The following is an 18560-nucleotide window of genomic DNA, read 5'->3' as shown; positions in this document are numbered from 1 at the left end:
ATCTCCCGCTTAAACCAAGCTGGAATACCGAATTTTTTTCAAGAGATGGCAGAACGAGCATCTGTCACATTTTCCATTCAGATGTCTTGATTTGTGTTGTTTCTGTTTTATCCCAGCTTAACATGCTTAGCAACAAACTCCCATGGGAAAATAGTGTCATAATTATTTATTAAAAGTTCAAACCCAGAAGTGTCAATATGGATTTCGATAGTCCCGATGTAATGAAGGATTTCCCTGGCTTATACGCGTCCGAATTAAATAAGCAGTGCAATAATGACAGCGACTGTAATAATAAATTATGTGAACTACTAATTGTTTTTAAATTAAAACTCGTTTTTAGATAGTGACGAAAATGACAAAGTCATGAAAAAGGACATCCTCATTGGCAAACGCAAAGAGAAAAAGGATAAAGACAAGGGTTATGCCGCTTTAGAAGGGGAAAGTTCAGCTGATGAAAATTTCAAATCAAGGTAATCACATTTGGGAAACGTTTTATTTACTCACTGGAATGTTTCAGAAGCCCCTCTAAAACAAAAAAAGCCAAACCGTTCAAATTCTCTACTAAAGCCAAAGAAAAAAGGGACAAATCCAGGGAAAAAGAGAAAGATCTTGACAAGAAGAAAGATAGGGATAAAAAGAATGATAAGAAGCTTGACAAGGAAAAAGTCAAAAGTGAGAAAACGAAAAAACTCAAACAGTCAATTGACGAAACGGCTGATATTGGCGGTAATAGGAACTCTAACATAATAGGAAAATTTTAATTTGTCATTTATTTTAGACATTTTGCCGATTTTTGGGGCTAGTTTAGACGTGGCTGTTGAGAGAAGCCGGTGCCATGACGGTGTAGACATTCCTTTACCCATACGGGAGTGTATAGACTATGTAGAAACAGTAGGTATATCATTTGAAGGAATTTACAAAATCAGCGGAACAAAATCAAAAGTTCTTCAAATACGTAAAATGTACAATCAGAGGGGCAATATTAATTTAAATGATTATGATCCTCCTACCGTTACAAGTTTAGTAAAAACATATTTAAGGTAATCACATTACTTGTGTAATCAGGATGAGCGAAAAATGTTTCCAGAGATTTACCAGAACCACTTTTTACAAATGACCTTTTAATACGTTTTGAGGAAGCCGGAGCCATCCTTAATCTCAATACTAGAGAAAAACATTTAAAAATTTTAGTGGAGCTTTTACCTCCTCCCAACAAAATGCTCTTGGGCTGGCTAATCACCCACTTACACAACATTTCATTAAATGTGAGTCTTCCAATTGTAAAAAATAAGTCTTGAAATGTGTTTTGCAGGAAAAATGCAATAAAATGAACAAACAAAGCATCTCCACAGCTCTCAATCACACTTTCCACTGCTCCTCCCGCCTTTTACACGCCTTACTCCACCACTGCCTTGCTCTTTTCCCCACCATTAAAGTCGAGCGGTATATTCCTCCCCTCGAATCCGGCGCTAAACTCCCCGACGACCCTCAAGAAATCGAAACGGAACTCAAAAAACAAGAATCTCTTCTCACCCAAATCCACAAAGAAATGAACGTTTGTTGCATATCGAAACAAAGGGAAGAACTCTTATGGGAAGTACAAAGAATCATCACCCAACTTAAACGTAAACTTAAAACGGCAAACCGCGACAAAGAAGCGGTCGAAAAAATTGAAACTCACGTTGAAGAACCCGAACCGGAACCTGAAACTTCAGAAAAACCGGAAACCCAAGCCGAGGAAGTCGCCGAGAGTGAAGAACCAGTGACTGAAGAATCCGAACTGGACAACAACGTCGCATTGTTGAAGTTTAAAAATGAGGGGCTTTTGCTACTGAGGGACTCGCTTTTGAAGGATATCCAAGCTGAGCGCAACCAAATCGCGGTTTTGCGGTCGCAGATAACAGGGGAGGTCCCCCCGGTGGCCATGGTGCCGAATGAAGATCTGGATGAAGTTATGGACCTCTTCCTCAAGGAGAACCAAATTTTACAAATCAAGAAAATCAATTTAGTCAGACAGATCATAGAAGAGCAAGAGATGTGTATCGAATTGAGAGCGCAGATTTTAGCGAAATCGTAACTGTGTCCAGTATTATTGTAACTGTATATAATAAATGTTTACTGAAATTGACGTTGTCATTTAAATTTAGAAAGTTAGACTTGACATTGGTGTGGGCTCTAAGGTTAAAGTATGCAACTAGGAATACGCCTGAACTAAGCCAACAGGCGGCGCTAGTAATGTACTTAACTTGAGTATTTTTACATGTTTTTGTGCGTGTTGTTTTTATTTTTAGTGGGGAGTGAGTTCGTTTCATGTCCGATATTATTTTAGAATAGGAAGTTGTTGGAGGTGTATACAATTTCATTTTTTTTTATTGTTAACTGTGTTATATGGATTTTTACGACCGTCCCTTGTGATGTTTGTTGACGTTCAGCAAAGTCAATAAAACAAGATAAGAAGTTTCGTTAGTGTAAAGTGTATATATACATTGCTCATTTTATTATATTGTTATAAGTTCCCTGTCATATTTTAAATCGAAGCCACTAGGGATTCATCTCGTGGTAAGTCTTCAGAATCCTCAACTTTTTTTTGACCTCAAATCCCATTTATTTATCTGTACTGCAAGACTCCCACGTCAATTGTTTCATTATTATTATTCATAATCATGTTTTCCTCAACTTTTGATTAAATTGTCGCCTCTGTTTACACAGATGATTCCGTTTACACGCACCATGAACTACAGTTTAACCCAGAAACACCACCAATCCGGAATTTTATTTTCATTCGTCATCTAACACTTGTCGTTTTCTTTGGGAAACTTTATCATATTTATTTTAAATGTTTTTGAAAAGATTAGATTATAATATGTTTGTAGGTAGTTTACTTTGTTAAATCTTCAAGGTTGCAACAAGCAACCACAAAAACAGCCAGTTGTTTTGTTTAATTTTTGGATTTTAATCCGTTCCAGTAGCCGAAGACGTCTATAATTATTATAGTTTTATTTACAAATAAAAACGCCGACTTGAGCATCCAAGCATAAAATTGAAACGATAATTCAGATTCGATCTTTCTTTCGAAAAGTAGTACAAGAGATTATGTCAGATATCATACATTTAATTCGTAATTGTTCTGACTTAGGAAGCACGAAAGTGAAAAAACGAGATTTTGAAACTAATTAATGCATTTTCTAAATCACTTTCGTTTTAGTGTACTTTTGTTGAAATTTTTACTTTATCTAAGATTACGCACATGTGATTATGATTTCAAATATTGGCCACTTATCAGTTGATTGATTTTAAATTGTTAATTACGATTCATACGAGATTTGTTTTATTACCCTTTTAATCTTTTCGTGCGCTTTCGAATCCTGATTTGCGCTTCACTGATTTCTGGGTAATAAGAATTTTTTGTCATTCCCACTGTACATTTTTTACTAATTGTAGTCAAATCATAGAAAAATCGAAAATCGAGAGAATGTCAATATTTTTCCCTCAATGCCACTGTGGGTACTTTTTAGGCCTGTAGCCGAAATAGCAAGCAGTGAATGTAACGGTCAATGTTACACTTGCAATGATATTTAATATTAATAAGTGTTACACAAGTGAAATTAAAAAAAAAAATGTTATCAAGATCAGATTGAAGATATTGGAGATGTTGGGAATCAATGCAATTTTCTGAATTTTAGATAAAAATAAATATTATTATTCAAGGATTTATGATAAAATGAAAGTTTTGTAACTAGAACAAATGTTATCAAGATCAGATTGAAGATTTTGGAGATGTAGGGAATGAATGCAATTTTCTGAATTTTAGATAAAAATAAATATTATTATTCAAGGACTTATGATAAAATGGAAATTTTGTAACTAGAACAATTATAATAATTTTAATTAAACGGGCCATAATAATTGAAACAATGTTGCTGTTGTTGTAGCCTTAGCCTTTACTGGTTTCAGTTTTTAAAGTTGCAAAAATGTTAAGTGGGTATCACAGTTTGAGCCATTTGAGTAATAGACAATGAATATTGATGCTAATCTCGAGCGAGTTTGAAAACTGGTCCAATTAATTTACCGAAAGTAAAATGAGTTAAATGCCTTCCAAATAAGTACTGTACGATTTTGAACCGCGGTCTGTTTTCCAATTTCCGTTCAATTATTTGACTCGAGACAAAGCCAGCTTTCTAAATTTTTTTCTCGATTTGATTGTCTATCAAGGTTGCTGTTGAATTCGCAAGTTTGAGATGAATATGACGTCATTGAGTACAATAACACTAGTTCGTAGGATGGAAATTATAGTTTGTTTTAAAAATGTCAGATGCGATCAAGCAAAGAAACACTTCGTTCCAATTTACGGATCGAAGAAAATGTAGAAAGTAGTTAAGTAGTTCATTTATACTATTAGATAACTTCGATGGCCTTCACCGTTCATAATTTTCACTGTTAATGTTTACAAAATTGACCTAGCCACATAAATTTAAGCACAATACGGGAAAAGCGAAACTGAACATATCAGTGTGGAGTTTATCGTTTGAGTGGATTTATTTTGCAACTTGAATTGTTTTGTTTTTTCCTGCTATCAAAGCATAGCCGGATGATTAGTTTTACTTACATATTTAGTCGCGCTTAGTCAATCTGCGATAGTTAATTAATTGCCTGATTACCTCCAGGTCCTTAGTTGGTGTCGTGTAAACAGAATTATCCGTACTGTAATAAATTGTAAGATTAGTATTGCTGATCACGATTCTGTAGAAACTCTGTTCGCATCAATTGTGTGGACATTTCTTTATAACACTTGTTAATTATTGTTTCCAGATGTGTAAAGAAAGAATTGCAATCATGAAGAACATGTAAGTGTCCTAGTTATGGAATCAGAAGAAGCTCTTAATTACTATATTAACGAAGTTAAAGATACTAACAATGAGATAGAAATCGAGGAAGAACAAGTCCCTAATGGTAGAAATTCGAACGTTTTGTGTTTAGTAAATAATAATTTTTCGCGTTGTAGAAGCTGAACAAGCTGCTGATTTTTTACAAAAAGTTGGTTTATCCGACTTGACGAAATTATATAACCAAGGAAAAGAAATAACAGAAAATGTCATTAGTGATTCCGTGAGGCAGAAACATTTGACTGAGAGACAAGCCGAAACTGTTAGATCTAGAATCCGGACTTTAAATAAAACACTACACAGTAGACAACCAAGGCGAAAACAAAGACAAGATATTCGAGACGTAGCGTGGAATGTTGAAGTAAAACCAACTAAGTAAATGAATTAACGTTGATATTTAACCGTTTTTAGACATCGAGTACCGGTACAAGATCTAGAAGTGCTACACCAGATTCATTAGACTCGGTCGGAATCTTAAATGATGATCTAACTTCAGACGAAGACCAACAGTCGTCTTTACCTCCTTTGTAATCAACCTACGAGATTTTTTTTCCTTAACTAACTCGTTATTTTATAGCCCACTTGAATCTAGTCATCCAGTATTTAAAGCAAAAGTTAAATGGACGTCCAGTGAACCTCTCCAAAACAAAAAATTTAGCCGTGATAAAGGAGATGTGGCCCATCTTGGTTCTGAAAATGTTATTTTGAAAGGTTACCAACCCTTGAACGAGTATTCCACTCTCCCGAGACCCCAAAGAGAAAGAAGCGGAAGCGATCCAACAACAGAAGTGCATCTCCAACCCTTGAAAAATCGAAACAATTACGAATGCAAACCGCTCAATCTACACAACGAATTTTCCCGTAGCCAAAACAATTGCAGTAAAGTGTACATAAACGGCGACGAAAATGAAATTCTTAGTTTCGAGGGTTTGATGAAACAAAACAAAGTCAATCAATTGACGTCCAAAAATTTTGATTTGTGTGATGAAGGTGTGGACATTGACGAATTCACTGATAGTGAATACCAGTACTTAAAACCTCTACTTTACGTAGAGTTAGTCGCCATATTTGATCAATACAAAATAGTTTTTTTGAAGCGAAAGGCCAGTACTAAGTACAAAGGCAATTTTTTTCATCCTAGTTTTCCTCCCCTTCTAACTGTCTTTTTCAGGTGGAAACGTCTTTGGTGTTAACTTGTCGACTTTAGTAATGCGTGACATGCAAAGACCGACTGATAACCTAATGGTGCCTAAAATTTTCCAAAGTGTCGTCAATCAACTCAATACTCGCTGTGTTTGTGAAGATGGAATTTTAAGACTGGCAGGCCAGAAACAAAAACTCGAGTTTTTATGCAACGAAATTGAATCGAAATTTTTTACAAATAGGTTTGAGGTTGAAACTCTACTCCAGCAAGCAACAGTGCACGAACTGACCGGAGTTTTGAAGAAACTCCTCCGGGATTTGCCCGATCCTGTATTCACCATGGAACTATTTGACATGTTTTACAAAACGAGCAGTAGGTTGCAAAATGTCTTTTTCTACTTCTAAGTCTTGATTCCAGTGATTCCAAATAGTGAAGACAAGTTAAAAGCTTTAAACCTTCTCGTACTCCTCCTCCCGATCGAGCACCGCAACACTTACAAATTACTTTTGCAATTTCTTTTGAATGTAGTCAAGCATGAAAAGCAGAACAGGATGAATTTACACAACGTCGCGATGATTACAGCTCCGTCGTTTTTTCCTGCAAGACTTCTACTTCCGAAGTGAGTCAAATTTGACGTAATTGGACGCCTAAAGCAACACTTTTTTCAGAGACAATAACAGTAAACTGATTATGAAGCAATTGTCGCAGGAAGAATTAGCCAAACATATAAACGGGGCTGCGGTTTGTTGCGTCATTATGGAGACTATGTTACGTGCAGGATTAAAATTGTGGCTAATTCCGAGTTACTTAGCTCGGCAAGCTAAAGAAGCACAAAAAAGAGCGCAAGACAAAAAGGACAATAGTAGAGATAGAGACAAAAGAATTGTATGTTGTATTATTGACATCATATTATGTGGGTTTGGTATGGGAAATAGAGGTGATGGTTCTTTATTAATGCTGTTTTTCCCGAATAACTGTGTCTTTGTGCCTCTAACCCCCTTATACTGTCTCACCGCCGCTTCGTATGCACTTATGTATCACATTATTACCTTTTTTTCATAATGTTTGTCTATTTTCAGCCATGCGGTAAAACAAAGTTGGTTAGAAGCAGCACACAATACGAGCCGGGGCCTATCAACTCGCCAAGGATCAAAAAGGATTTGTTCATATAGACCCAAGGATCGAATTATATAACATATTCCTCAATAACGTACCTTATCAATCCCTTAATATCTAGTAATATATTTAATACTTGGTTTACAATTCTCTGTGCCAAAATAAATTTTAATTTTTTATTTTGATTTGTGTTTTATTTATTACCCACGCCAAACACAACTAAAAAACAAAGTCATTTAGGCGACCAACAATACAACGAAATGAATCAAGTCACTATTTTAAATAAATACAACCAAAAATAACTGCACTCTGCTGGCAATGAATCTGGACTACTATACAGGGTGTTTGCGGATTACGAGCAAATATTTACATTGAATGTTAATCGTTAAAGTTTTTGTGCACGCGTCAGTTTAGTCTGTTGTAAACGCGCTTTCGGGTGAAATCAAATTGTAAAGCAAGTCATTATGGCCAACTACTCAAACACTCAATTGACTAGCGTATGGGTATCACTTCTAAGACCGATTTTCACTAACTATTTGGGCAGGGATCATTAAACATGACCTAATAAGACCCCACCTTTTACCTCAACGTTTGACTAGTGCCGCGTTTCTGGATTTTTTGTGAAAATTTTCGGCACTTATTTAAACGTCATTTCAATAAAGACCACGGCTTAATTGTCATAACTGTCTTTTTATAACGGATGTTTTTTTTTGATGACAAATCAGCATGTATATGTCTGCAGTTATAAAGGACATTTCACACGTAATTTTAAAGGTGTCCGAAAAAAATGGAACAGCAATGTCATTCTCGGGGCGTATTAAAAATTGTGGTCCGTTCATAACACACCGTGAAAAAACACCTCATACGTATAGTTTAAAACATTAACCATTGTCAATACACTTTAGCAAAAATTTATAAAACAATAAAAAGTTTTTATTTGTTTCTATAATTTTTATTATACGTTTCATGCTACTTTTCATTTTACTTTAGTTTTGTTTACTTATATCTGTTTCACTAGTATACTTCTGTTTTATATTTGGTTGCAATTAAGAATGCTCTACAAATCTTATTTTAATACACTACGTAGCATTTAGATTATTTTACTTAGCATATGAGAATTATTTACTTAGCATTTTATTACTAGCCTAAGAAAAACTGTCTAAATTCCATAATCTAGCGTCACTACGCATTTTCCGTCTCGCAACTTAATGAATTATTATTAATTAAGTTATTATTTTTTATGTGATTAAAATGAATTTCGTTAGTATTGAGACATTTCCTAACAATATTACAAGATTTTAAAATGTCCGCTTTTTGATTCTCAATCTCCAAGTCTAACAACACTGATCGTTATTTTTCCCAAAGTAAAATATTTTGCCTGGTGGTAGTAGTAGCAATGCTTCGAACGGGTTTACCTTTTTTTTATTTCTATTTGACTTATCTAGAAAATTGAGATGCATCAAATAAATTTTATTATACAAGAATTCATTTAAAAATAACTCATTTTTTTGATTTTGTACTTAAAAACCATTTGATTATTATTTTTTAATATTTATAAAATTCATCGATTTTCTAATTATTATTGTATTAGTTTATCACAATCATTATTGTTTGCTACTACAATTAGGGTGTGTTCTAAACAGGCCCATATAGGTATGTAGTAATATCTTGCTTTCTAAGAATTATTTAATCCGTTACTCGTACATGTTTTTTGCGTCTTGATTTTTATTACAATACCAATTTAGCCCCGATTCTAAGCCCACATCAATACATTACTTTGTGCTTTCAACGATTTCTATTTCAACACATCCGAATAAAAAATACGCCGCGGGAGGCTGCGCTATACAGGATGGGATGAAAGCCAAGCAACGACCAGTACCTACTTTTTCGATGATTTAATAATACAATAAAAAATAAAGTTACTGTTATCATCAGCAAACAAACAAATAATTTTGTTTTTATATTAATTTGTGTTTTATTTTACCTTTCACTAAATTTATTCCTGTCTGTATGCGGTGTGTAAAATAAACAGAAGAAAACGGAAATCTACCTTGAACAATTGGACACAGTTTCAAAAATTAATCTCCCAGTTTGTCTGACTGAGTTATTGTGAAAAGTTGGACGAAAATAGTGGTCCGCACTGTATATGTTAGTTTTTAGATAAAACTGCATCGGTGCCTGTTCGTGGTGAATTGGAGAAGGCTTGAGAAAAACATTTGAAAAATTAGCTGTAGCCTGGCACGCTATTTTTGGTAGTCCAATTTAGTTCAGCTAATTTCAGTACAATTAGTAAAATATAGAACAAAAACATGACGACAAATTCCTAAATAAAGCACTGCTTGAACCCGTTGCGTTTTATCTTCCGATTTTCCGCAATTGTATTGTAATTCCCTTAGGGCCACTCACCTTTCCGCCTGTGTTTTCATGTTCAAATTTAGCATTTTTCTGAAAAATTAAGAAAAGTGTCGTTGCCAATTTTCAAACTACTTTCCTTCTAAAATTAAATACCCATATGGTGGGGTATTTCACTACGGAGGTAAGCAAGGATTGAAGAGAAAAATCTAAAGTGCGTAAAGAAAAAGTGATTGTTTTGAAAGCAACTGGCGTCAAACACTGGATCGCATACGCTTTCAGGAATGAGTGTTGCTTATAAGATTTATAAATTGTTTGGCGAACATCCCGAAATTAGGTGAGCACGGAATCTGGTTGCGAAGCTGACCGTCTTCTCTCGCACAGCTTCAACGTGTGTATATGTTCTTATCAAAGTGTCACAGTGGAATTATCGGCAATTAATCGATTTTTCGGTAATGTGACAGTAGTGCCTTTGTGCGAATTTTCCAGTGAAGTGATTACGTAATTGTTGCACGTTTTCCTGGATTCGATGATCCAGCGCACCTCCATTTTCTCCTAATTCCCAGTTTTTGAATAACAAATACACAGTAAGCATTACATTATTCTCCGTTCATAAATTTATTAAATCGAGTCAGGGTCTTGCAGCAAATACAAATGTGCTGTAGCTATATATAGACGGAACTCACGACCTAAGATGTAGCAGTTGTAAATTGTGAAACCCTTTTACCAATTTTTATTTTTCTCTCTCTCTCAGCGCTGAATTCGCCCAATCATGCATCACATGTACCCCCTTGCCAAAGGAGACCCCTTATGTCCCTTAGGTTTTCACCCACAAGTCAGATGGCCCACTCGATGTAAACGATGCTTTAGGTACATATTTCCAATTAAGTTTTTTTTGCCACAAAAACAATCATTTTAGAGACTATAAAGAACATGGGGGGAAACGAAGAGACGAAGAATCTTCACTTCGAAGAGACGACACTACGGCGTCGACACCTAGTCTGTCTTGGAGTTCAAGGTACAAGATCTTATTTTTCACATCATTCACATGCTTGGCATCCTTCAATGATGTCAATTTTGACAAAAGTCAAATCACTCCACGGTGCCAAATTAATTCGGTATCAATTAACATTTTTCATTGTTAAGATTGTAACAAAAATCATGTTTGATTTTACAAATCAATCAAAAAACAAAAGTAAGGTTTTTTTTAGAAGTTTTGTCCAGCTTCTAGCTGGGCGTAACCTTAGCAATCAGTTTCCTACACAATATCTTCATCAGTTTAATAATTATCTTTATTTGAGTTGATTCAGGGAGTAATTGCGTGTCAAAGTTCTTGTCATTGATTGTGTTATCCGATTTAGGGATGCAGATAGTGAGAGAAGACGTAGCTGGGTATCTAGCAGCAACTTAGCGTCTGACCGTGACAATAATTCTGTAAAAAGTGAAAGTAATTATAGCAATCCATCATCTTGGACGTCTACACCAGATTTAGCAAAATTGGAAGACGATACACAAGCTGTCACAACAGTTAGTATAAAATTACCAAAGAGAAAACAAAAATCGATCGATACAGGACAAAGAACTGGTAATTAATCACATTCGTTGGAACCAATAATCAAAATAAATTAAATTACAGTTTCTGATAGCTTCTCCTATAAACCCGAAAAGTCAGTATTTAGTAAAAACGATAGTTTAGCAGCACGCGCTAAGAAATTACAACAAATAAAAGAAGCAACAGAGGAAAAAAATAGACGTATCCAAATAAAAGAAGTTAAAACAATATCAGAGGAACCAACAAATCATGATGTACAATTTCTTATTCAAGTAATTAAATGTTGTTTTTTGTTAACCCTTGCACTCCTATTCAAGTAATTTAGAAGCTTTGTAGTTTTTGGGGCTTGTCATTGAACCCTTCAATTTTTTAAATTTGACAGTTTTTTGGAACCACACGAATAGGATTGGTAAGACGCATGTTAGCTCTATCCATCAAGAAGTACCAAGGAGACTGGTCAAGTCCATCATTCGTCGTGTTTTTGACGTCACCTGTGTACAATAACTTACTTTACCTCGCACTCTCACCGCTTGATATTCATCTAATTAATTATTAACTAATTGTTATTAACATTAAATAGCTCAAATCGCTTCAAATTCTTAAAAGAATTAATGTTAGGTAAAACGGAAGTCTACAACAATTCCACCACCAGTAGAAGATCACCATTCAGAACCCGAAGATGATGCTGTGAGTATAGCCGGAACTGAAACAACTGATACTACTTTAGTAGATGCACACGATCATGAGTTGAGAGACCAATTAGAAAGTTTAAAAAAAGAATTAGAAACAACAAAAACAAAATGTGAAAGATTAGAACGAGAAAAGAGTGATATTCTCTTGCGAAGATTAGCAGCGATGGAGACAACAACTAGCAAGACTACAGCTTCTGAAGTTTTGAAACTTCAACAAAAATGTAACGAATTGCAACAAACTCTTGAGGATTATCGTGACGAGAAGAAGAGTTTAACTTTTAAAGTGAAAGAGCTGGAAGAAGAGTTGGAACAAAGACCTACAGCTCAAGCTGCTCAGAAAATCGCCGATGAGTTACGATCAAAACTTCTAGCGGCTGAAACACTGTGCGAGGAGTTGATGGACGAAAATGAAGATATTAAGAAGGAGTTGAGAGATATGGAGGAACAAATGGACGAAATGCAGGATAATTTCCGAGAAGACCAGGCTGTGGAATACACTTCACTTAAAAAAGAGTTAGATCAGACTACCAAAAATTGTAGGATTTTATCATTCAAGTTGAGGAAAGCCGAACGCAAGACTGAACAATTAGAACAAGAAAAGAACGAAGCGGAACGAAAGTTGAAAGAGGTAGAAAGACGAACACTTTTAGTCACTTTTGATTTTTTCTTAGATCTCAGGGGGACAATCAACGTTGGCTAATTTAGAAAAAATGAAACAACTTGAACAGGATTTGAAACTGGCTAATGAAGTCTCGATTCGTTTACAAAAGGAGTTGGATGAAGCAAATCAAAAACTTCAAGAGGAGTCAAAAACGAGTAAAAAGAAAGCACCGAAGTTGGCATCAATTGGCAAATTTCCATCTGCTGATGGAGTAAGTTGATTGAGGAGTTTATCTCGTGTCTAATTAAGTCTTTCTAGAAAGTATCACGCGAGTCTTTAACTCGAGGCGGTTCCCAAGACGATCCTGCTCAGTTATTGAGAGACCTTCAAGACTCAATGGAACGCGAAGCTGATTTAAGAGAACAACTGAAATTTGCTGAAGAAGAGGTAGTTATCTCGCAAGTAACTTAGTTTTTTTTAATTTTGTTTCATGGTCCAGATTTATAACAAATCATCTGGACATTTTAAATCTCCTGAATTACATATTTTTCAACGCAAATCTCCTTTAGTTTTGTTTGAACCTAAAAATGTGAAGACAAGTCAAGAGTCAAAACTTTTTACAGTATCGACTCAAACTTTGCTTAATCTAGATTCATGTGAAGCAGGGATACAAACCGTATTTGATATTTGTGACGCTTCTAGTCAAACTGATCTAGATATAGAAAGTCGGCAGTTATGGCGACCGCAAAGTTTCATTTCTTCAATTCAATTCCATCATCTCACAATGTCAAAAATTTACCAACCAGCGAGACATTTTTCACCAATGGCCACTTTTCTGAACGCAATGGGTAATAATTTTTTCGTACTTGCAGGCTCAAAATTTACGCAAGAAAGTGTCAAGGATAGAAGATGATAATGAATCTTTGGTTTTGCAGCTGAAGAAAATGGCTACTCGAGCCAGAAGTAGGTCAAAAAATTAAACTGTGTATTGCATGATAATTAACAATTATTGGTCCTCTCCCTACTAATCTTTCCCACCATTTTCTACAGTTGCAACTCTTACATTTCTTGCTTAAGTTTTTTGGCTTTGTAGTCGTTTTAACCAAATTAATTAAAATAATTATTAGGTCGTAAATTAAGCCCCACAAATAATACAAGACTGACCCCAGAACCACCTTCTGAGAAAGGTGATGTATCAGACGATGAGGACCCCGCAGAAATAAAATTACAATTAGAATTGAGTGAACAAGAAGCTTCTGTTCTTCGACGCAAAGTTGAAGATTTAGAAGCAGAAAACCATAGAATTAAAACCAAAAATAAGGAATTGCAAGACAAACTTACTGCGAAAACTACCACAAAACGGACCCCTGTAGGTGGAGAAAAAGTCACAACATTGCAAAGTCAGAAGCTTAAGGTTCTGGAAGACGAGGCCAATGATCTTAGGAAGAAACTCATTGAGAAAGAAAGAGACTGTGAAAGACTACACGCGGAACTTAGTTTAAATCAAAAGAGAAGTAAAAGTGTTCAAAAAAGCAAGTACGTTTTTTTTGGATACATTATTTATATAAAAATAATTGTGTAAACACACAGGTCTTTGGATTTGGATCAGCAAACCTTGGATTTGAAACGCCAACTTCAAGTAATTGAGCAAGAAGCAAGCATTTTACGAAATAAAATTCAATCGCTTGAAACAGAGAACGAAAAATTAATAAGTGAGAATAAAAAACTTCAATTACTCCGAGGAACAAAAAATCTCAAATCTTCGGATAAAAATATAGACAAATACATTGACCAAATAGCTTTTCTTGAAATAGAAATTTCGGAGAAAAACGAGAAGATTAAAGCGTTGGAAGAAAAATTAGAAACAGCTCTCAAACAAGATTCATTAAGTCTGAAAGTAAGAATTGTGTCTTATTTTACGATGAATTCTAAAATAAAATTTAACAGGAAGGAAATTATAAACGATTTGTAGAGAGAACACCTAAAAAGATTTCGCAGTTAACGTCGAAAGATCAGTTGAAGACTATGGTGCATGATTTAGAGAATGAAATTGGTAAAAGTGAAATATTGATAAAAATCAGTGTTGAGAAGTTTTCTTTTAGGTGAAATGATTGTAGCAATAAAAACCAGTGAAAATGAGAAGATTAAATTAGAAGAAGAAATGAAGAAAATGAAACATCAGAACGAAGTTAATAAAGCGATGCAAGAACTAGAAGAAATGAATAAGAAATTTGAAGAGATGAAGACTGAATTATCGAAGGAAAAGGAGAAAGTGAATGAAGAGAGAAATAAATACGACGAAATCAACAAATCATTAGTCAAAACTAAGGAAACATTGACAAAATCGAACCAAGAAAAGAAGAAACTTAAAGAACAAATTGAGAAATTCAAAGAAGAACAGAAGAAAGTACAAGAAGAGAAAGATAAATTGGATGAAGAAATAGCTAAATTGAAAGCTAATTTAAGTAATTATTTTTAATGTTCTTGCGTTGTATCTTAAATTTTAATTTTCAGAAACCGCAACTTATAAACAAGACGAATTAACTTTAATAAGTCAAAAAGCTGAGTCGCTAAAATTAGATCTTGATTCTAAAGAAAAAGAGTTGAAAACGATCAAAAAAGAGCTTGACAGTAAAATTAATGAGGTAATATGATTAAATGACACTATTCCGTAGATAGATTTTTAAATATGTTATAGTTATCTGAAAAATCTTCGAAGATATCTCAATTAGAAAAGAAATTTAGCGAAACTGAAGAAAAATTAAAGAAGGCGGAAAAACGCGAAAGGGACTTAGAAACTAAAGTAACATAGTTAAGAATTTAAGAAGTAAAATTGAATGTTTAATTTTAGATTGATGAAGAGAAGAGTAAAACCAAGTCGAAAGAAGGAGAACAAAGTAAATGGAATGAAGAGCGTAAAAAATATAATAACCAAATCGAGGAATTAAATAATAAAATTTTAAGTTTGGAAACCACAATTGAGAGTAAAAAGAAATTAATCGAACGTTTGGTATTTTTCAGATTCTTAGTATTGAAACAAATTTCATAGTTGTTTTTTTAGGAAGAGAATTTGAAAAAGGAACGAGAATCGGTTTCCAAAGTGGGCGAAATAGAAACTCGCGAAATTACAAAATTGAAAGATGAATTAAGTAAGAGTAAAGCTAATTTGGCCGACATCGAGTCTAAATTGGCAACGTCTCAAAAATCTCAAAAAAATCTAGAAGATAAATTAAAGAAATCCGAGGCGGATAATAAGAATGATAAATTATCTCTTGAGAAGAAAAAAGGAGAGTTAGAAATAGAATTACAAGTAATAAAATAAAATAATTAAATCCATCGTTAAGAAAAATGTTTCAGAATGAAAAGAAGAAAAACGAGGTGATAAAAGCTAACCACGAGAAAGAGAATAAAAATAAGGAAATGGAACTTGCTTCACTGAAAAGTAAAATAAAATCGTTGGAATTAAATGCCGGAGCTGGAACTAAAAGATTAGCCGAAATTAAACAATTCCAAGAAACTATAGACAGTAATAAACTAAAACTGTTTTTTTTTGGTAATGTAATTTTGTGACTTTTTAGAATTAGAAAGCAATTTAAATAAGGAAAAGCAGAAATATGAAGATCTCACAGCGAAATATGAAATTTTGGAAGAAGAACATGTAGTAACCAAAGCCAAATTGGTTATGGAAAAAGAAACTATAGAAAAGTAAGACAATAATTTAAAAAAATTAATACATTTATATTCTTTTAGCCAACTTTCTAATACTAAGTCACAGCTGGACGAATTAGAAGTTGAGTTGAAAACACTAAGAGAAACATACAATAAACAACACGATGAATGGATAAAAGAGAAACTAAACATGCAGGAAAAAATAAAAGAGATTGAAAAACGTACCGGAAACGGAAGTGAACTAGATAAAGTGCGTTATAAAGCAATGCTGGAAGATAAACAATCTGAATTGGACCAGCTGAGGAAAGAAAATGAGGTGATAAATGACCAAATGGAATATATGAGAAAGGAGACTGATGAATTGAGAAAGAAATTAGACGATTATGAGAAAGTAAATAAAGTACAAAGGAATATAAGTGCCGATAGTTCAGCAATGGAAAAGGAAATAAGACAACTTAAAGCAAAGTCGGTAAATAATTTCCATAGGTTGGTTTCCAAAAATTTTCTTTCAGATTAAGTTCTATTGAAAAATCCAAGAAGCTCGAATTGGGTGAATACAAAATGAGATACGATAACCAACTTTCTATAGTCAATGGTGAACTTCAACAACTTCAAGGCCAAGTAATGCGGTTCAAGCGAGAAAGAGACACTTATAAGCACATGTTAGAGTCGGCGCAAAAAACTATCGGCGATTTGAAAAATTCTCCAAGAACTGCTAAAGACAATACGAATCCAGCTGCACATTATGATGAGGTAAGTCGCAATTGGGATAAACAAAACCGTCAAATATGTTTCCAGCTGGAAGAATCAAAAACGAAAATTGCAACTCTAGAACAGCAAATCAGTTGCATGGAAGACGAGCTTTCGGAAGCTCGCCTTGAATGTTCCCGACTGAAGACCGAACTGGTGTCGGAAAGGTCAACATGGGAAGTAAAAATGTCTGAATTGCATTCCCGAGTTAATGAATTAGAAGAGGAGAAAATTCTTAGTAGTGGAAGGACAAAAATTGTGGGATTGAGAACACGAATGGAACTCGCCTGGCAGAAAGAACGGGAGGAACAGCAAAGGTTACTGCAGGAAACTGCGACTTTAGCCCGTGATCTTCGACAAACGTTGTTTGAAGTTGAAAGAGAACGAGACAAAGAAAGATTAGAAGCGAAACGGAAACAGGAACAATTCAAAAAATCTTCCGAGGAGGATCAAGATGAAAATAAGAAAAAAATAACTGAGCTACAGTGTGATTTATTAGAACTGAGAGACGCTCACGCTAAATTGAGAACCACAAATGAGAAGCTTCGGCGCGAAAAAGAACGCTACGAAAAAGAAAGAGAAGAGTTCAAATCAATTATTCAAGGCAAGAAAAGATTAAATCAAGAAGATGAAAGAAAAGTAAATGTTTTGATTGAACAAATTGATTATTTGAAACAATTAGCACCAGAATTGTTTTTCTCTCGTGACAAAGAAGCTTCATATACTCCAACTCCTCCACGACGAAGCAGAAGCTCAAAATCGAGGGAGACTTCACCAGCCATCGAACGACGCGAATCGTCTCTTTCACCAGAGGATAAGCAACAAGAAATTCAAAATTTGATGCTGAAATTGGCAAACACTGCGGAAGATTTGCGAAGACTTCAGAAATTAACCGAAGATGAATATGAACGAGAACGAATCAAACGCAGTATGGGAATGAGAAGAGCGACTTCGACTGAACATGAAAATGTTTCCGAAAGTAGATACAAGTCGTACCAGAAAAGAAAAACCGATGGGAGCTTACATCGAAAAAGCTTGTCTTTAGAACACACAATAGCCCAAAATGAACCCAAAATATGGAAGAACGATAATGACAGTATGTCAAGTCTTCATTCTTTGGATATGTCTTCAGACGTTGAAAGGTGGACGACTAGAGACACTAGTTTAGACAGTCGACTGTCTGGTGGTTCGACTCAAAGCGAATTTGCTGGTGAGAAGAAAAAGAAGAAGGGAATTATGGGCAAACTGAAAAAATTGACCAAATCTAGGAGCATAGATGACGAAGATCCTGGAACTTTTTCACCATCAAGATCATTGTCATCAAAGGTTGTCTCTCATGAGTTCCATAATTGTTAATAACACTTTGATTACAGCAAAATTCGAGTTCCGAACTTCTGGAAGAAAAAGGGAGCAAGAAAGATTTAAGGGAGAGAATAACGGGTATTTTTAAGAAAAGTGGCTCTTCGTCAAGGAGCAACAGTGTTGAAAGACATGAAGTGAGACATGACACAAGTTCAACACATAGACCCTTAATGAGAAATGGTAGTGGTGGAAATTTATCATCTCGAGCATCTCCAGCAGTAAGCTTTGAATCAAAACATCAGACTAAATAAATTCTTTTAGTTTCAGGAACCAGAAAAGACACCAAAAGCAAAAACTAAAAGAAATTAACATTTGAAACAATTTCCATTTTTTATCCCCTAAATTACGTGTTTTGTTGTTTGAAAATAGTGTTTCATGTTAATAGAACTGTAAATTTTATGTTTGTAAAGTGATTCTTTAATTAAAGTCGCTATTCGAA

General features: G+C 34.6%; 3 protein-coding genes across 9 annotated transcripts; all 3 read left to right on the top strand.

The window, feature by feature from the left end:
• Positions 1-57: 57 nt before the first annotated feature.
• LOC123006391 (ralA-binding protein 1) lies at positions 58-2129 on the top strand. 3 transcript variants are annotated; one of them, XM_044400834.1, is made up of 6 exons: positions 58-285; positions 341-470; positions 521-726; positions 779-1040; positions 1088-1265; positions 1313-2129. In XM_044400834.1, exons 1-6 carry the CDS (start codon positions 198-200, stop codon positions 2075-2077), a joined length of 1629 nt encoding a protein of 542 aa, XP_044256769.1. In that variant the 5' UTR covers positions 58-197; the 3' UTR covers positions 2078-2129. The 3 variants fall into 3 exon arrangements, with proteins under 3 accessions (XP_044256769.1, XP_044256768.1, XP_044256770.1); XM_044400833.1 differs by having other exon boundaries at positions 518-726; XM_044400835.1 differs by having other exon boundaries at positions 133-285; positions 345-470; positions 518-726.
• A 151-nt stretch (positions 2130-2280) lies between these two features.
• LOC123006240 (rho GTPase-activating protein conundrum-like) lies at positions 2281-7328 on the top strand. Of its 2 annotated transcripts, none has more exons than XM_044400564.1 (9): positions 2281-2559; positions 4810-4950; positions 5003-5244; positions 5295-5410; positions 5461-6005; positions 6055-6399; positions 6445-6646; positions 6696-6964; positions 7107-7328. In XM_044400564.1, exons 2-9 carry the CDS (start codon positions 4860-4862, stop codon positions 7115-7117), a joined length of 1821 nt encoding a protein of 606 aa, XP_044256499.1. In that variant the 5' UTR covers positions 2281-2559; positions 4810-4859; the 3' UTR covers positions 7118-7328. The 2 variants fall into 2 exon arrangements, with proteins under 2 accessions (XP_044256499.1, XP_044256498.1); XM_044400563.1 differs by having other exon boundaries at positions 2282-2559; positions 6696-6912.
• Positions 7329-9739: 2411 nt separating this feature from the next.
• LOC123006428 (centromere-associated protein E-like) lies at positions 9740-18560 on the top strand. 4 transcript variants are annotated; one of them, XM_044400896.1, is made up of 24 exons: positions 9740-10082; positions 10250-10365; positions 10415-10513; positions 10857-11080; positions 11132-11319; positions 11666-12367; positions 12411-12611; positions 12659-12787; positions 12840-13188; positions 13468-13876; positions 13931-14237; positions 14288-14393; positions 14443-14805; positions 14855-14985; positions 15039-15143; positions 15192-15350; positions 15402-15650; positions 15698-15866; positions 15919-16045; positions 16091-16474; positions 16522-16762; positions 16808-18085; positions 18133-18339; positions 18389-18560. In XM_044400896.1, the coding sequence occupies exons 2-24, from the start codon at positions 10268-10270 to the stop codon at positions 18428-18430; spliced, it is 6267 nt and encodes a 2088-aa protein (XP_044256831.1). In that variant the 5' UTR covers positions 9740-10082; positions 10250-10267; the 3' UTR covers positions 18431-18560. The 4 variants fall into 4 exon arrangements, with proteins under 4 accessions (XP_044256831.1, XP_044256832.1, XP_044256830.1 ...); XM_044400897.1 differs by having other exon boundaries at positions 9743-10082; positions 11132-11301; positions 18383-18560; XM_044400895.1 differs by having other exon boundaries at positions 9743-10082; positions 18383-18560.

Source organism: Tribolium madens, unplaced genomic scaffold (assembly GCF_015345945.1).
Source record: "Tribolium madens isolate multiple individuals breed KSU strain unplaced genomic scaffold, Tmad_KSU_1.1 Scaffold_2;HRSCAF=44;Tcas5.2_LGX, whole genome shotgun sequence".
NCBI classification, from domain to species: domain Eukaryota; kingdom Metazoa; phylum Arthropoda; class Insecta; order Coleoptera; family Tenebrionidae; genus Tribolium; species Tribolium madens.
Note: the sequence above shows the minus strand (reverse complement) of the source record. Positions and strands in the feature narration are given on the sequence as shown.